Source organism: Prenolepis imparis, unplaced genomic scaffold, assembly GCF_030444845.1.
Source record: "Prenolepis imparis isolate NDT839.2.m4 unplaced genomic scaffold, iyPreImpa1.0 SCAF_6, whole genome shotgun sequence".
In the NCBI taxonomy this organism is placed as follows: domain Eukaryota; kingdom Metazoa; phylum Arthropoda; class Insecta; order Hymenoptera; family Formicidae; genus Prenolepis; species Prenolepis imparis.
The window spans coordinates 19,187,855-19,208,079 of NW_028141164.1; the positions used below are offsets into that span (position 1 = coordinate 19,187,855).

At 37.4% G+C, this 20,225-nt stretch overlaps 1 protein-coding gene across 1 annotated transcript; it reads left to right on the top strand.

The window, feature by feature from the left end:
• The first annotated feature begins 6,453 nt into the window (after positions 1 to 6,453).
• Positions 6,454 to 7,755, top strand: LOC145937923 (uncharacterized). Its single transcript, XM_083041275.1, has one exon. It carries the CDS (start codon positions 6,454 to 6,456, stop codon positions 7,753 to 7,755), a length of 1,302 nt encoding a protein of 433 aa, XP_082897401.1.
• Positions 7,756 to 20,225: the final 12,470 nt, after the last annotated feature.

Sequence of the window (20,225 nt, forward strand, 5' to 3'; positions counted from 1 at the left end):
GCAGCAATCGCCAGAAATCTTATCGGCTACGGCAGCACGCAACCGAAACGCGCAGCGGCGGAATCGCGTCCGATTCCGCGCTCGAATCGCTCTCTCTCTCTCTCTCTCTCTCTTATTTTAAAGAGAGCAGAGGTCCCAAAATCCCTCCCGGTCGGGTCTACGACCCTTGTGACGGACAATTTAACCAAATGAAAACTGTCACGTCACAATATATATGTATATATATATATATGTGCAGAGAAGATTTTATCGCTCATTTGCTGCAACAATGACATAACTCAAAGATTGTGATTTTCCAGGAGACACGATTTAATAATAATACATATAACAACTTTTTTCTCTATACTAATAACTCAAAAGTTTTTGATTTTTTAGTTATGTCATTATTACAGCACATGAGCGATATACATACAGGGTATATCACAAGTCACGCTCTACATTTAAAGAATGAATTGATGAATTTAAAATTAGTCGAAAATAAAGAATGACAAAATTACGTTTCAACATTCTTTAAAGAGTTATAATCAAATAATCGAAAAATTTCTATGGATTACTATTTTTATTTGAATTAAAAGGTTGTAATTGTTGAAATTACAATAAATTAAAAACTATAATATTAATTATAACTAACAAATAAAGAGTAAAAGTAGAATTCCAAAGATATTCAAATAATTTGCCATTTTATCTGACAGAAATTGTGGTCTGCGAGATGCTAGAAATGCTTCGAAGAATTTGATTGATCAATCAAAACAAAATAAGTAGAGATTTCTTTATCCTAATACAATGCTTTGAAGCATCTGTAGTGTCTCTCTGGCCGCAATCAGAATTTCAAGATGGATGTTTAAAGCGCATTATTTTAATTATAACTCTTTAAAGAAGGCTCAAACATAATTTCATTATTCATTAGTTACGACTTATTTTGACTTCACTAATTCATTCTTCAAAGATAAATTGTGACTCATGATACACCCTATATATAGACATTTCATTGGTGATCATCTTTTCTGAAGACGTATATATGTATATATAAGCTTTTCGCAGTCAGAGGGCTACAATAACTTTATAAAAACAGCGCTAAGTACTTTTTGCACATTAAATTTTTTTACTTTTATTTTTACTTCCGACTGCCGCCAACCGTAGGTTGGTGAAAAAGAGAGGGAGTATGCGTTTCACCGAGCTCGGATCGATTGTAACGCTTATTCTCAATAACTACAGCATAGTTTCATATCATCTTTTGAATATAAGTTTGTTATTAATCAAGGAAGATTTAAAGCGTATTATTATCGTTATTTATTCTGTTAATAAAAAGTGAAAAATTAATATTATTTCGTCAATACTGTCTCTCATTGGCTGCCAAGTGAACCTAAGAGCAAAATGATTCACCAATAAGCTTCGTTGTAAGCATCCGTATAGGGAATGTTGGTAACATTTGGTACCTACATCTCGAAGCTCGAAGTGATAATGGAGGGAATAATAGAGGTTAGACGTAACCTGTCACGTGCTATTGTGTTGTTATGTCAACAAGTGTAGTGTGAAGAGAGAGAAATATATTTATTACATGGATATATCGCAAGAAGTTATGGACAAACGAGTAAGTCTTTTATTATGTTATTATTTATTTATCTATTTATTATATTATTATTTATTTATTAATTTATTTGTAGGAAGAAGATGTTTTACACATGGATATATCTGAAGAAGATATAAACATTCCCAAACAAGTAAGTTTTCAATAATAATATACAAATAAGAATAAATTATATACATTTATATTTAATAATTATTATATAAGTGAATAATCTTTTGTAGCCATAATTATGCCTACGCAAGTTTATATATTTGTCTGTGTAGGCATAATTATAGCTACGTAAAAGTTTGTGTATATGAATTTACATATTATTCTTTATATATATATATATATATATGTATATATTTATATATAAATATAGTTATTATATCATTGATAAAAAAGAAACTATTCATGAGTTCATCAAGGATATAGAAAGCAACGGTAAACGTAATAACATAATTAATTTAACAACAGTCCGCAACATAGCCATCCCACAATTTTCACAGTTACTAAACATTAATTACAATAACGATGATTTAAAACACAAGTTACTCATCATGAAAAAAGAAACTAAAAAATTTTGCCATGATAATCCTAACATAATTTTCACACAAGCGGATAAGGGTAATGTTACAGTTGCCATGGATAAAACTAACTATATTAACCAAGTCGAGATCCTTCTAAAAGATAACAACACATATTCTATTATAAATAATAATAAAAACCCTAACCAAAAAATAGAAAAAGAACTGAATAAAATGTTAAAATCATAGTTAAATAAAGACTATATTAACAAAAAAGAATATTATAAATTATTCTCGAGTGATTCTCTCCTACCTAAAGCCTATGGATTACCAAAAATACACAAAATAAATACACCTTTCAGAATTATTGTTAGTTCTATTAATACAGCGTTATATGCATTAGCCTCATTCATACACGAAATATTACAATCCAGTTTACCAAAGGCAAAACGTCACATTAATAATAGTTTCGAGATGTACAACATTCTGTCTGGTAAAAAGATAGACAAAGACGATATTATGGTTTCATTGGACGTAATCTCGCTCTTCACCAATGTCCCCCTAGATCTTGCAATGAACAGCATTAAAAAAAGATGGTCTTACATTAAAGAACATACCAAGATACCACAGACAGAATTTACACAAGCTGTTAATTTTATTTTAACATCGACATATTTTGTTTTCAACAACACCATATATAAACAAACATTTGGGACTCCTATGGGATCTCCTTTATCTCCCATAATTGCGGAGTTGGTCATGCAAGATCTGGAGGAGACAATTTTTAACAAAAACAGTTTTACATTTTATTATAGATATGTTGACGATATAATACTGACTACCCCATCAAAAGACATTGACAGAATCGTAAAGTTATTTAATGACTACCATGACAGATTACAATTCACAATTGAACAAGAGAGAAACCGCAGTTTAAACTTTTTAGACCTTACAATTAAAATAATTAACAATACAATTTTTATAGATTGGTATCAAAAAGAAACGTTTTCGGGTAGAGTTTTGTCTTACTTTTCCAGTCACCCAGAGTGTCATAAAATTGGAATAATTTTTTATTTAACTGATAGAAGCTTATTACTGTCACATCCACAATTTTACAAAAAAAATTTAGAAATTATTATCAATATTCTACTAAACAATGGTTATCCTCTTTGTTTAATTTTTAATAAAATTAACCAGAGATTAAAATATCTTGTATCCAATAATATTATGTTAAACAAGCACAATAATGTATTAACACAATCTAATATCTCAGAAACAAATGAGGAAAGCAATAAGGTCATGGTTGTACCATACATTAATAGAGTAACGGAAATGGTTGTTTCTTCAATTAAAAAAACTAACAATAAATCAAACATAACGATTGGTTACCGTTGTTTAAATAAACTTAATAAAATCATAAGAACCCATAAAGATATTAACCAACATACACAAAATTCTAATGTCATTTATAAGATTAATTGCAAAGAATGCGATGCATCGTATGTGGGTCAAACGAAGAGACAACTAAAGACTAGAATAAAAGAACATAAGAACAACATAAAAATGGATAGCAACAAACATTCAGTAATATCTGAACATACAATCAAAGAAAATCATACTTTCGATTGGGAAAATGTTAAAGTTTTAGATTGCGAGACTAATTTTTGCAAAAGATTAATTTCTGAAATGTTAAACATAAAAGAACAAAAAAATGGGTTGAATTCGAAAAAAGACACAGAGTTGCTTAGTGATTCTTATTCTGATATTTTAAAAAAACTGTCAACTTTCAAACCTAACAAATAAAGAGGACAAACAGGCTTATAAAAATAATAAACATTGTCTAAAAAACTCTTGATATATAAACTCTCACAAAGGAACAGTTACAGATAGTCTTTTTGGAAACAAGATAATACATAACATCATAAACATGTTTTTTTGCAAGCTCATATTTAACAGACACACTTGTAAGTAATTATTCAACAATAATTTATCCAAACATTTCATTCGTAATAATGTAATTTCCTGGCTTATTTAGTGGTTTTTTAATACATTCGAGAACCACGACAATTCCACGCCTTCAAACGATGGAATTGGAAAATGTTCCCACTTATAACATCTTCATTAAGAAAACCACTTCATTAAGAAAACCATTACGTCTTACATATTGTTACTATAACCATTTTGTCTTATTGATAATTAGTTAAGAAAATCGTATCTAATTGTTAAAATTTTAATTGCGCTATCATTAGATTTATAATTTTAATTTTAACATTGAGGAAGACTGCAAACATGTTTTTTTTTTGCAAGCTCATATTAAGAAAACCACTGACATTAACCATTTTGTCTTATTGATAATTAGTTAAGAAAATCGTATCTAATTGTTAAAATTTTAATTGCGCTATCATTAAATTTATAATTTTAATTTTAACATTGAGGAAGACTGCGTACAGTCGAAACGTCTCAAAATTTCAATCATCAATTTATATAAATTATAAGATGTATTTAAATATATTATATTAAACATAACCTTTTAATTTGCTCGTCAGATGGCCTTTTTAACACATTAAGATTATTATATTATGTTAAGATTACAGCAGAAATACTTGGAAGAATAAGATACATTGAAGTCGTATGGTAAGTATATATGTAATTTAAAATATCTCTTATAATATATGTGCTATGTATACATGTTACATATAATAATAATAATTAAAACTTTTGCATGTATAGAAGAATAAAAAAATATGAGGACAAAAGAAGAATGGCAGCATGGTTATGCTACACATATTGGCAGCATGGTTGCGCCGCATTCAAAATGTGCATACTGACAGCAATGTTGCGCCTTATAGAACAGGAATCAACGATAAATGGCTCAACGAAAACAGGAAACAAGAAGAAACAATGAATGATCATCAACGAATTTAACAAATATATCAAGATTATAATCAAGAATGAAAAATAGAAGATTTCAAAGAAAGAAGATATACATTATGTGTTTGGAAAATCTCTACACTCCTAAACGACCTCTTCCTTGTTCGTCGTTCTCACTCCCACTCACTCGCTCTCACTCGATCTTTCTCTCTCCCTATGAACTGTACTGCCTTCTCACGCATTCTTTCTCCCCTTTCCCCCGGCCGTGACCCACAAATCACGAGCTATCTCACTGAGGTAACTAGGCCAATCAAGGAGCAACACATCAATATTCATTGTGCGCACATGTCGCCTCGTGAAGGATCTTGCTATCATCGGGCAGTACTTCGTTTCTGGCAACAACGAGCGGTTCTCTCGCAGCTACACACGTGTGAACAAGAAAGTGAAACGGATCAAAAGGTGAATATCAGGAACTCTACAACGGATCAGTGCAATCTCTCGGACTCTCTCTATCACCAAGGAACGGTTATCGGCTCTCTCATCTCTACTAAGGACTACGAACAGTGAATCTCAAGAACAGACAAAGTGCGACATAAGAATCAGTGTGGCTATTACCGCTCTCATCGGTCGGCCACGTGTTGCGATACCTTCGAACTTCTCCTTACACTTTTTCTCGTCATTAAGACCAAAGACATTTATTTTCTCCTTTTGTTTATTTTATCGTTTTCTTAATTGGCAGAAGGCCAGTATTATTTTTGCCTTATATTATTATAATAAATTAGAATTATATTTTTTGAGTGAAACATCGACTTTTATTTTTGTGGTTTCTGCCCATATCTCCGCCTCACTCCAACCACCAGAATTCTCACCGGACTTTTATTTCAACATTTTAAGGTCCTTCGAGCCGGATTTAATTGTGAGTGCAGTGCGGATTCGGGCATTCTCTCAGTGAGTGACGGCGAACATTATTGCCGGTGTGCCACGTGTTACCGGCGAATCTTTCGGAATCTTCCAGACTCATAGTGCGCTCTCTCTCTCTCTCTCTCTCTCTCTCTCTCTCTCTCTCTCTCTCTCTCTCTCTCTCTCTCTCTCTCTCTCTCTCTCTCTCTCTCTCTCTCTCTCTGCCTTCGGTCTCGCTCCGCGGTTCGGGCACGTTCGTCGGTGCTCGGACAACTTCGTGCTCGCGACACTCGGTCGTCTCGATATCAGAGCTGACGTCGCGCAGTACTCTTTCTCTCTCTCGCTCCATACAACGACTAACGCAGTGGTTCTCAACCTCGCCTACGCGGTAGGATCGTAATACGGCGGGCTCGCGCGTGATTTTCTCAATCTGAAATCGATCAACTTCGACTTCTCACGTTATTCGTGATACGGCGTACTCGCGCTCGATTCTCTCAATCAAATTGAACGGTCTCATCTCAGTGCGTCTCTCGGAAGTGAATCTCCCCATCATTGGAACCTGTCGACTGATCAGCACATAAATTCATCATGTCGAATCTCGAGGCAAAATTCTCACTTCAGATGAACCGATTCAATTACATTCGGTCGGTCGCCCTCGAGTGCAAGGGAGCTGCCTTTGCCACCTTACAATTGCAAGTCCTCAAGATCAAGCTCGACCTTTTCGATAGTAATTGGCAAAAATTCGAAGCGTCTCATGAACGACTCTCGGACTCGAAAGTCGACACTCTCCTCGACCATGACTATTTCAAAAGAGGCATTTTTGACCAATGTTTACAACATTACGCGGAAGCAAAAGCGGAACTTTACATTCACATCGAAGAAAAGGACAAGGCTAATCCACTCTCCGGTTCTCCACTCGCCAATCTCACTGTCGGCAGCCAAACGTCAAATCGTTGTCATCTTCCGGAAATTTCTCTTCCTAACTTTTCGGGCGACTTCTCAGCATGGCGGCCATTTCATGATTTGTTCGCGTCATTAGTCGGACGGAATCCAGATCTCTCAAACGTGGAAAAAATGCACTACCTTCGGACTTCTCTCACCGGTGAAGCAGCACAGCTCATCTCAAACTTACCACTCTCTGATGATTCGTTTGTCTCAGCATGGGATCTTCTCGTCGCACGGTACGAAAACAAACGCCTTCTCATCTCGGCTCAAGTGGATCGGCTCTCCCGCATTAAGACTGTAGCTCAACGCTCTGCAAGGGATCTCAACGCACTTCTCAATACCACAACGGAGGCCCTCAATGCTCTGACTTCTCTTGGAGCGCCGACACACCACTGGGATCACCTGCTAGTTCATCTCATCGTGCAACGGCTCGACTCGGCGACACGTGAAGCATGGGAGGTAAAGTTGGGTTCTTCAACGGATTCACCCTCATATCAGGACCTTCGGACTTTCCTCACCGGGCGAGCTCGAGCCTTGGAGAGCATAGAGATTGGAGCATCGGAATCATCTACACCGGACTCATCCTCGGCAATCTCGAAATCCAGTCACAGAGCGGTCCCGGCCAAGGCCCTCGTGTCCACCGCCTCCTCATCTGGAAATTCAGAGACCTCAGGCTGCGCACTCTGTTCGGAGCCTCATTACATCGTGACGTATCCGCGATTCAGGGACATGTCCGCTCATCTCAGACGGAACATTGTAATCGACAAACGGCTGTGCTTCAATTGCTTCGGGCGACACAACGCGATCTCATGCCAAAACGAGAAGCGGTGCCAAGAATGCGGAAATAAACATCACACCATGATACACATGGAGGGTCCGCGGTACACCTCAACTCCGCTTCATGGTTCAACATCTTTCATCTTTTCTTACGATGAATCCCAATGATTTTAAAAATTCGCGATTCAATGCGCTGAGTTTCTTTTTAGTGTAACGAGATCTCTGATTATTGTCGCTCACTGCCGCAGCTGCTCTCGCAAAAGTATTGTCCCTCGTAATGTCCCTCGTAAAATTATTATCTCTCACGTGCTCCGTATCATTTAGCACGAGCATCACACGCTAATTTTGTCGACGCCGTACGTGCAATCTTACAGTAACTTCCTCTCCTCGAAAATCCAACAATCGTCCTTCTTGATCAACAATGCGTATCGTTAGATCAGTAATGCTCCGTACGACGATCGGGAGATAAATGATCTGTGCAGGCGTTTCCGATATCTAATATCCTGGCGGCACGCTCAGTGAAAATTCATGTATCGTGTGTACGCGCTTGTCATTACTGTACGCACCAGTGGTGACGCTACATTCTATACGGATAATATTCACGCTAATAATATTTATAGGTAAATCCGAATCATGCCATTTGTGAGGTTGCAATATACGATTCGACGAGAATCCCAACAACGATCCTATATTGTATGGTTTATTAAAGGTTATTCTATAGATGCATTTGATTTCGCTCTTTAGAGTATTATGATTGGCGCGAAGCGCTATTGCATCTTCATTCTGCGCTTTTTTTTGAAAGGATATTGTGAAATTGCACGTCTCAGATACTCATCTATAGCTTGTATTTCGTATGATCCTTCGGGTATTGTAATTTCCTTGTCATCGTTATCAAAGTAAAATTTATTATTCTTAGAATTTACATTCGGAATCGTATGATAAGTTTCAAAATCTGTTAAACCGAGCTCATAATCACCATTCGATAAATCTATAGCTGGAAAGTAGCTTACAGCGAGAACGCTACTTTTGCCAGTCAACGTTAGTGTTAGCGACATGTTGTCAAACTGAATCATGATGATGGATTGATATCAACCGTTTGAAGAAATCGTAAACACAATTGTCCACAATTATTCTGATTATAATTTTGATAGGATGTGTGATTGTATTCTATTTTCGTAACATTTAAATATTGCACCAATTCTTTGGGTGGTCGTAGATTACCAAAACTATCGAAATATATTGATCGATTTCCCCTCTTTACATATGCTACCCAATGAGTACCGGGACCATCAACGTCGTCCAAATTGACGATACCGCTCTCATTTTGTCGCACACCGTTTATCGGTAAATTATTGCGCATGAAAACACCTCTAAAGAATGGTATATGCATACGTCTTGCCAGTTGTTCTAATTGTACATTAGTTGTTACACCCACAGGCATTTTTAGCGTTTTTTTTTGACGTTTTTTTTTTCTTAGTTGAGAATCCCTGTCCACGCTTGTATGGAGCGAGATAAACTCCACGACCTTCCATAGCGCGATTATGACGTTGCATTTCTTCAAGCTGACGTTGCGCAGCCTTGCTATCATTCACAGCCTTTGCGACTCCCGCTGCTCCACCGGCCAACGAACCGAGAACTCCCAACAATGGTAAAATTGGCAAGATATCACCACGCTTCGCCACAGGCAGTATTCGTTTCTTCTTCTTTTTCAAAGATTTTTGCACATTCATCCCCATACCGAATTTTGTCTTTGCTTTCATAGCTGCCCAAACAGTCGTAGCGGCTGCTCTTTCACCAAGAGTTGAATCTCTCGCAGTAATACGTTTTCGTACTTTCGCAGCGAGTATATTATCAGCAACGTGTCGTTCTCTGAGGGCGTTGCTTTGAGAATATGCAATGTCGTGCTCGCGACACGCGGCATCCAATGGATTAATACCTCGATCACCTCTAGCCAATCGCTTTTCCAAATGAGTCCCCGGACCGCAAAACTGATAGCCGGGAATATGTAATTCGATCGGAAGCGCGTTTATCGCGCGATTAAAGAGACCACTACCTATTTTCGTTGACATTCGCTGCAATCCTTTATCATCGGCGCTGGACCGTCGATGTGCGTTTGCTGCCACGGTCGATTGTAATGTTTGAAACATCGACGACAGGTCTGAATCTCTGGATCCGCCTTTATGTGTTCCGGAAGCTTGTCCCACACGTAGTGGATGTGATTTTCATATCGCAATAAAAATGCTTTTGGTACAAATTGCAGCTGTTCGGCGCTTAAACCGTGAATATCGGAAGCACTTGTTAGCAGAACAAACATTTTTTCGATACTGAGTGATTCATGGTTCCGCGCTATAAATAGGCTCTCCATGACTCATTCATTCATTCGAGAGAAAACATGCGGTTCGTTCAGCAATCGACGATAATCAAAGTTACAAATTTCGACGATAAAACACGGTTGATGTCAGATAAAGAAATACGCAGACATGGAAACATACTGCCGAATACTATACGCGGAATCATTTGCGGTCCTTCAAATTGTGGTAAAACTAACGCGTTGATTAGTTTGATAGAAAGCCCGCACGGCGTTTGCTTCGAGAACGTGTACGTATACTCGAAATCGCTTCAACAACCGAAATATCGATATTTGAAAAATTTGCAATCACCGATAGAAGAAATTGGTTATTTTACATTCTCTAATAATAGCGATGTCATTCCACCGAGTGAGGCGCTTCCGAATTCCATTTTTATCTTTGATGACGTCGCATGTGACAAGCAAGATACGATAAGAGAGTACTTTGCAATGGGGCGACACTCGAGCGTCGACTGTTTCTATCTTTGTCAAACGTATGCCAAGATACCCAAGCATCTAGTACGTGACAATGCAAACTTATTAATTTTATTTAAACAAGATGAGACAAACTTGAAACATGTGTACAACGATCACGTAAATACAGATATGTCTTACAATAATTTTCGTGCATTTTGTCAGAAATGTTGGCAACATAAATATGGATTCGCAGCGATTGATAAGGACAGTCCGCTGACTAATGGACGATACAGAAAAGGATTGAATGAATTTGCAATACCGCAAAGCACTTAGTCGCTTTCGATGCATTGATCGAGCAACGTCTAAATTGCAACATGATGAATAACGATCGTGAAAAGATTGTGATAGAGATTGCGAAAACGAGCGATTCAATCCGTAAAAAATATCGTTTCTTGAAAACTGGTAAAATGGAGGATAACGATGCATTGGAGAGGCATTTTAAACCAATCTCTGAACCTCTGAAACAGCTTGTTGAAAATACAGTCGGTGTTGAGTCTGGTGAAGAAAAAATTGAACCATTGAGTATGCTCGGAGAGAAAAAAGAGTTTAAAACAAAGCGATCAAATATATCATTGAGCGGTATAACTTCTACTCCAAAGCGAATCAAAAGCAGACGAATGCAACAATTATTGGATCCAACTACTTCTACTCCGATACAAAATGTACAGCCAAGGCAATTATTGCATGATAAGACATCTATCGAGGAAATTTTCGAGACTTCACCTGAATCGCTTGTGACATCAATTCAACATTCATTACAAACATCCGATGGTCAAAATTCATTGCGAAATCACCTGGGTCCACTTGCTCAAAAATATGTGGCAGCTATATTGAGTCAAGATAAAAATTCCAAGATGGATTACGTATACGGTGTTAAATTTATCGACAAAGGAATGACGCTCGGTAATAAAAATTTCGATGTGGATAAAAATGATAATATAATTATCGATGGATCAAAATACGTTGGAACAGCAGGTCTTTACAAGTTGGTTTTCAAGAGAATTCCCGACGATGAAATATATACTGCGAATGACTTGCAAAACTACAAAAGTATATTAATAAGAACAAATGCGCACAGACGAAATGGTAATGTGAATCAGCCTGTATTAGGTAACAAGGGATACAAATATAAATATATAATCGCACCATTATTCTCTGATAAAAAATCTGGAAAAGGTATACCGCGTGCTATGATCTCAAACAATAATAAGATTGATTACGTGCATTGGAATGATCCCAACGAGTTGGTAGATCGTCTGCGATTGCTCGAAGCTTCACGTCAAGCCGGCAACAACGCCCACAGCAATGAAATATTATCGATTATCGAGGAACTTTACGAAGCTGGTATTATTATAAAATAAGTTATACATCCACGATACGAGTCAGTCTGTCAATATTAGTGGTATCGAAATGTCGATTAATAAATTTGGATTATCACTTGGAACGTCGAATAATAATTCATATTATCAATGGGATGGATTACTAAGAAATTACGTGCGCGATAATACTCTGTGTCTAACAGCCTCCGGCTATGACGCAAGGTCGCGCAAGATACGACGTGTAGCGCAACCGGAAGATGATAATGATGCAGCCAACAAACGATATGTCGAAGTGAGTGTCAAGCTTTTGAGAGATCAACAGAAAGAAATTGAGAAAAAAATAATCAGGCTTGAAAGGAATATGCAGGCGCTATTATTAACGCTGGATAAAATGGCTGTAACGCAGACTACATCAGAAGATACATAAAGAACTGTACGTGAAAATTATATCACATTATTACAAATATGCCTCGATCAAACACCTCTGAAAAGCAGCTACTCGTGGAGGAATTGCACGCTCCAGCGAGAAGAAATTTTCCGCGTAGACGTGTCATAGTACATGAATACGACGACCTGTGGCAAGCTGACGTGGTCGAGATGCGTCCTTATGCAAGAGTCAACAAAGGATACAATTACATACTCACCGTCGTCGATGTGTTGAGCAAGTATGCATGGGCCCTGCCGCTCAAGAATAAGAGCGGACGCGAAACAGCTGACGCTATCGCTGAGATAATTCGAGATAGCAAGAGATGTCCGAGAAACATACAAATCGATAGAGGAAAAGAATTTTACAATGCAAATGTGCAGAAACTCGTAAAAAAACACAACATCAATCATTACTCGACGTATTCTGTTATGAAAGCCTCAGTAGTGGAACGATTTAATCGTACTTTAAAGAACAATATGTGGAAAATGTTTACACTTAATGGTAATTACAAGTGGATCGATGCGCTGTCCCGACTCGTTGCAGAGTACAATGCGCGAAAACATCGCACTATCGGTATGAAACCTATCGATGTTACTCCGGAGATTGCCGAAAAACTTTTAAATACGGTATACAGTAACATAAAAATTGCTGCTCCGGCAAGATTCAAAGTAGGCTGTCAGGTACGCGTGAGTAAATTCAAGACCGTCTTCGAAAAAGGTTTTACACCAAATTGGACTACTGAAATATTTAAAATTATCAAAGTGCAGAAAACTAATCCTGCGACATATATACTTGAAGATTTGCGCGGAAATTCCGTCGCCGGAGGATTCTACGAGTACGAGTTACATCATGTTGCAAATCCCGATGTATATCTCGTGGAAAAGGTTTTGCGGAAAAAAGGCGATGATGTTTATGTGAAATGGTTGGGACTGGATAAATCTCACAACTCATGGATTCATAAAAATAATTTATTATAAACATTTATTTAAAATATTTGTACACTGTTTATTTTACAATATATTTATCTAATAATTTTATAAATACAAATATACATATAATATACATATTTATACAAAATATATTACAACAAATATTATTTACAAAGGTATTTTATAATGTCCCCATGGCAATGTATCAGTGGTTTCAGGTATGATATACCGCTTGTCATCGTGAGGACTTAGAGCAATTTTCGTCTCGCGAATGGTGTATACTTCATGCAATTTCGATCTTATACATGACTGACTACGTGTCATTTCAATCTCTTCATTCAAACACCGCGTGTAATCATCAAACGTTATCGTTCTCGCGACAACGTTACTCTTGACACCTTTTACTTTTTTGGTATCTTTCTTACCATCCACTCGTAATGCATACATTTTTGCTCTAAGTCCTACAAATTCAGTCATTATCGTACCGTTATTTTCATCTTTCATTAGACCTGGCACCTTTTTATTCACAAACGGTATACCGTACGCATTGTCCGCAGTGTAATCGCTCGTATCAAATTTGCTTACGTCGCGCTTTATATTCTCATATACGTCTTCGCATTCGATGTGGTATATTAGGCTGTCTGTGTCGGTGTACATTACCCGACATTTATTTCGATACAGTGGTGACATGTATTCATGATGAAATTCGTATAAACATGTCTTCGAAATGTCGAGTATGCACATACCGACATAGATTGGTTTATAAAATTTTACTTCGAGTTTACGTAATTCTATGGCAATTAAATTTTCCGAAAAGATGCTTCTGCTGTGAAAATTTGGTTTCGCAATCATTGCCTCTGCACCGTATCTCCCTTCCCATTGTGTGATGAGTTTTACATCAACACGATTATGCACATTTTCCATCGTTTTGCCGAATACTGCATTATTCATCAATTTGTATAAATTTTTTTCGAAATCATTTTTTGCTTGCATTCTAAATTGTGTATTAAGTTCGATATAATTTCGAAGCCATGGAGATTGTGCGAATTGTAATATGCGATGTATTTTTGTAACTTGAAGACCGTGACGCATACATTGCTGCAGGTTGCGGTAGTGTATCACGTAACGCTTTTTATCATATAATGTCGCGAGCAGCTTATCTTCCCGCTTGCCTGGTGGCTTGTCGCGTGTCGGGCAAAACGGTAGGTCAGTGTGCGCATTGTGAAAACATTGTGGATATTCTAAATCTACTTCAAGGATGTAGCCTGTAGGCGAATCGAGCGCGATAGATGATAAATTGAAACTAGACATGTCATCGACCCATCGAAAATCTGCATATGGCAACGGTTGACACATTGCCTATCCATACAAATTATTTACATCGAAATACATTAGATACGAAGATGGTTTCGATGAATCGTACGACTGCATGTACTTGTTATTAGCGTGTGCATATCTGTTTGAACATTGACTTAGACCGCCGCGTATACCCCGTTCTATAAACATAACCATGTCGATATCGGTAAGCAATTCGAACGTAATATTTGTATGTTTTAACATGGCATCCCACGTATACCCGGGGAGAGTATAGTAATATGCGGGGTCGAGCCCATAACTCTCGATACATTTATCCCGGAAATTTTCAAAAATGTCGGCTAATAACAAGACGTCAGTTTTTAAATACAGATCGCTATATTCGCCCAGCGTTCGAATGGAGAACCGCTCCCATACGTTTTCAGCGTACGCGTAATCGTTCTCGGATACAGTGTCGCCGGTCAAGGAACTATAAAACGATTCGCGCGGTGGTAGACACGTATCATGCAACCTTTCAAAACAGTTGATGTATTCATACGGAAAGACACCTTTCCGTGTTAATAAATTGAAATTTTCGGTAGATAAATTTTGAAATTCCGATTGTAAAATTTTGAGTTTGTCTTTATTCAAAAAAGATGCCAATTTGTCGAGACTTGTTGTGAGAAATTTATATGAATCGATGAAACGTAATTTAATATTTCTGGATTTATCTTCTGCAAATTGAACATTTTTTGTAAATGATATATATTTTTCTTTAGTTATTGGAAGTAATTCGATTCCCCCTTCGAACGCTGTAGCTATTTCCTTAATTATGAAATGTGAGTCGTAACCGGATAAATTATGAAATACTATTGGAATACAAAAAGAGTTTTTATAATTTAGATTACAATTTGAGTGCGCGGGACCTCTGTACCGCCCGGTCAGATGGCAATGATCGCGTACGCGTGTATCGTTATCTTGCATGAATGGTTTCTCACATATATGACAATGTGTTGCGCTATGAAATTTTTCCCGCTCGTCTGATGTTAAATTTACCATGGGAACATATTAATTGCTAAAATATTCTTTACGCGTATCGCTAAATTTTGTAGTTGTTTGGAAAACCACGAAACGCAATCTACACTACGACGAGAATAATATTCGGATAACGAATCGTCATATGAGCAATGTACATAATATGCTATACTAAATACTTGGTGATGTTGGTATAAATTCTTTTCTTCTTCCTTCTTATTCGTCTTTGTCAGTACACATTCGAGGTCTGCGTATACGACAAAAGGAAGTCGTTCTTTGCGATTAAAGTTGTTGAACGCGAGTCACTTGTCCTTATCGCTCGGTAACCGGATAGCGCAGTCATTCATCTCTCCGCAGTCTACCATATGTGACTGCAACTTGTCCTCAGACCCGAAATAATGCATACATCTGTAAAATTACAATTATAAACAATTTTATTTTATATACATATATAATTTACAATAAATATAATTTGCAATAAATATACACACCGATCACAGATATATTTTCTACATTTGTCTTTGCTCAATTGCGAGCTGACAAGCCGGGAGAGATTCTTTATCCAGGCGACATGTCCAACGCTATTGCTGTCTTCCACGTACAGCAAGTTGACGTGTCTGACTTTCTTCTGCTCGCTGAGACGCATTGGGACAATGTTCTTTTCTTCGATACTGTACACATTTATCGAAATGTCATTATGATGTTCAAATTTTTTAATTTGATTCAACGTCATCGGAAACTCAATGTCCTGGAGATTCAGCACTGTTGTGTAATGTGGATACATAGATTTGCGATCCGCGTCTCTTTCAGCGGTATACAGTGCAGCGACCACAGCCCACGCAAAACATGCAGTGTCTTTTGATTTCACGTTAATCACTGCTCTCTTCATCATTATTTCTCGCGGTAATTTAATGTGACATCCCGCACGCATTGGATTATACTTGTTTATATTTACAATTAAATTGATTATTCGCGACAATGCCCAACCACTATCGCGTTCCTGAAATTCTTCGAGAGATGCTAGCGTGGGCTCCATAACGCGTTGATCGTAAATCATGTAAATCAGACGTGCGAAAGATTTCAAAGTTTTTAGTGTTGACACTTTTATTAGCGCGCTTATCGCCTGACACAAACTCACCATTAAATATAGTGTTCACTTTTACACTAGTGTGTTTTTGCAACACTTTTTGCACGTGTTCGATCACAATGTCTTTGGCATCCTCTAGAAATTGACGAGGTTCGATGTGGTTGCTGTTTATCACCGCACCAGTCAAGATGCGGCTCTCGAACGCCGTATCAATCTCTCGCCATATGAATCCGACGTCTCGCGAACTGCTTCCGGCACCTGCGTGTACAAAACGTCTGCGTACCGAATTCTTCAACCCTTCGAGACGTGCGATTTGGGAGACAAGCGATTGTCGAACTCCGATCGGTAATCGTGGACGTTTTATTTGACTTTGTTCTTCCAGTGATTCGATGTATTCGTCACATTGCTGCTCCCACACAATGTATTCCTCCACTGAATTCACCCTTGCTGATTGCTCCATCAAACTTGCTTCCAATTGTGCCATTTTTGAGATGCTCTTGCTGAACCTCTGACAATGATACTAACATAGTATGCCTCTTTACCATCCTTTTTATTTAATCGTAGAGATCATTGGCACTCGAGTATGTTGCACTTTGTGATTTTGTTACGTACGAATGATGTATCGACCTTGAAATTGATACATTTTTTGCATATTTCGCGAGATTCATCTCAAGATGCGAGCGGCCGTACATTGGCGCTCGAAAATTTTAATTATGTTGCATTTTCTTGTGATTTTGTTACATACGTTTTGAACACCTGGGGATGATATCATAGCAGCCGTACATTGGCGCTTGAAATTGATACATTTTTGTACATTTCGCGAGATTCATCTCAAGATGAGAGCTGCCGTACATTGGCGCTCGAAAATTTTAATTATGTTGCATTTTCTTGTGATTTTGTTACGTACGTTTTGAACACCTGGGGATGATATCATAGCAGCCGTACATTGACGTTTGAAATTTTGAATATGTTGCATTATTTTACATTTAATATTTCATTGAGGATGATGTCATAGCAGTCGTACATTGACGCTTGAAATTTTGGATATGTTGCATTATTTTACATTTAATTGAGGATGATGTCATAGCAGCCGTGCATCGGCGCTTGAAATTTTGAATATGTTGCATTATTTTACATTTAATATTTCATTGAGGATGATGTCATAGCAGTCGTACATTGACGCTTGAAATTTTGAATATGTTGCATTATTTTACATTTAATATTTCATTGAGGATGATGTCATAGCAGCCGTGTATCGGCGCTTGAAATTTTGAATATATTGCATTATTTTACATTTAATATTTCATTGAGGATGATGTCATAGCAGTCGTACATTGACGCTTGAAATTTTGGATATGTTGCATTATTTTACATTTAATATTTAATTGAGGATGATGTCATAGCAGCAGCTGTGCATCGGCGCTTTGATTGGTTGAAAATAATTTTGCGTCAGCAGTAATCCCCACCCCATTGCTTTGTATCAATAAAAACTTGTAATAATGATTTAGTATTGTATCAATCACTCGATTGAAAAGGTTCTTTTAAAATGTACTCCGCGAGCATGAATTATTACGTTCCAGTACAAGAGAGCAATGTTTTGTACAAGAAGAAATGTGACAAGTAAGTTTCAATATTATCTGTTAAATGAATTTTTCAATAAACAACTTTTTTTGTTGTTAAATAATTATTTTCAATAAAATTTTTGTAGCGCTTCATCTCATCGTACGGCTTGTATACTTGGAAGAAGATACGTCTTAACCCCAACATCATACAAATATTTGGAAATAGGAATCAGCGTCGGAATAATATCCTATGTGGAATTGGCTGTCGGTGATAATCGAGGCAATCAAATAATATTACCCATTGAAACATGGAAATCTCTAATGCGGAAACGAGCAGACATTGAGCAGCTAACTGAAACTCCGCTATGGATTAGTGATCTAACACTCGAAGCGGTTAACATGTATACTTCAAAAATTATAAAAATTACTTTATCTGATAATTCTTTGTACATGAAACCATCAACGTTACTACATTTATTCGATTTCGACAAATGTATTGATCATATGTATTCCTGGCTGTGTGAGAATACTCATAGTGTTAATGAAAAATTTAAGCAATTTGTAAATATTTTACAATGTGATAATATCCACGATGTGAGCAATGCCGCAAAGGCGATACGTGATAGTAATATGTTTAATAGCGAATCACTTATAGATTGTGAATTGATAACTTGTGCTATAAATGAAATTATTTATAATGCTTGCAACAAATAAATTATTTTACTGTTAAACTGTGTTTAATTATTTCTTTCCCGCCCCTGTTCTATAGTATGATGTGCACATGCATTATCAGCAAAACTCTTCAAAAAAAAATGATGAGCTAGATGATACTCTAGTTAGAACAGAGATGAAGAGAGATGTAGAATTAAAATCAAGAGGGGAGCAACATTATAATATATTACAAATTCAAAAGGAGGCTATATGGAGCCACGCGTAGGGTGTAGGTACGCAAATATTAAAAACAAACTTGTTGGAATAACAAATTTATTGAATCTAAACGTTTCGGTCCTTTCTTTGGACCTTCTTCAGTAAATTTAATACAATAAATAATAATGGGGAATCTACATACTACCGCACGTAGCGCAAAAGCCGTGAGCCCCCCCTATCGATATCCCATTAGATAGACAAAGTGACATAATATGTCAGGTACTCAAAAGTGGACTCTAATGACGGGTATAGTGAGGAATTTCCGAAAGGGGGCTCACTCTTATTCACACACTCATCCATCGCACGTTCACACGACCGTACGTGGACGCGCCCGACGCACGAGTGAAGAAGATATTCGTTTTGATGCTATTTATAAGGCGCCCTACCACGGCTCATAGCCTGTTATCGAAGTCAATGTCAAACAATGTGTGGAATTTATTTCTCCTTCTCTCTCTCTCCCTCTCCTCCTCCCTCTCCCTCTCCACTCTCTCCCTCTCCCCCTCTTCCCCACCCCCCTCTGTCTCTCCCTCTATCCCTGTCCCCCCTTCCTCTCGCTTCCCCCCTTTCTCTATCTCCCTCTCTCAAACATACGATGTATGGAGATTAATGTTACAAATGATTTATGGCTCTCTAAAGGAATTCGATAACAACTAAACGAAGACCGTCTTTCAAGAAATTTGAGGCATATTTGTCACAACAGATATATATGCTTGACTTAGACACTCTGTGTCTTCTTGTCGGTTTAGGCCATTTATTTGGCGCCTGATAAACAGCATCTCTGAAACAAGTCTCTTCCTTAAAAACGGTTCCTCATCCAAGATCTCAACGTTATCCCAATCAAATTCGTGGTTATTCAGCCTGTGATCCGTGATCACGGATTTTTGCGCGGTGTTTCTTTTTATGTGATTTCTGTGCTCCCTAATGCGTGTTCTCAACTGCCTGCTGGTCTGACCGACATAAGAGGCATTACAATTTTGACATGAAATTTTGTATACAACATTATTATGTCAGTCTTTCTGCAGTGTGTCTTTATGCACGCGGATAAACGAGCGTAACTTATTCAAACCTGTGTAGGACATTTTTACATCTAGATCACGGACCACATGGCTAAACCGCTCGGACCATTTGGGTATGTATGGGACATTAAAATAGGCAACGCGAGCCGAATTAGTATCAGGTGTTCTGTTAGCGTCACCTGAATTATTATTTAGTACTCTGCGTTGATACCACTGCTT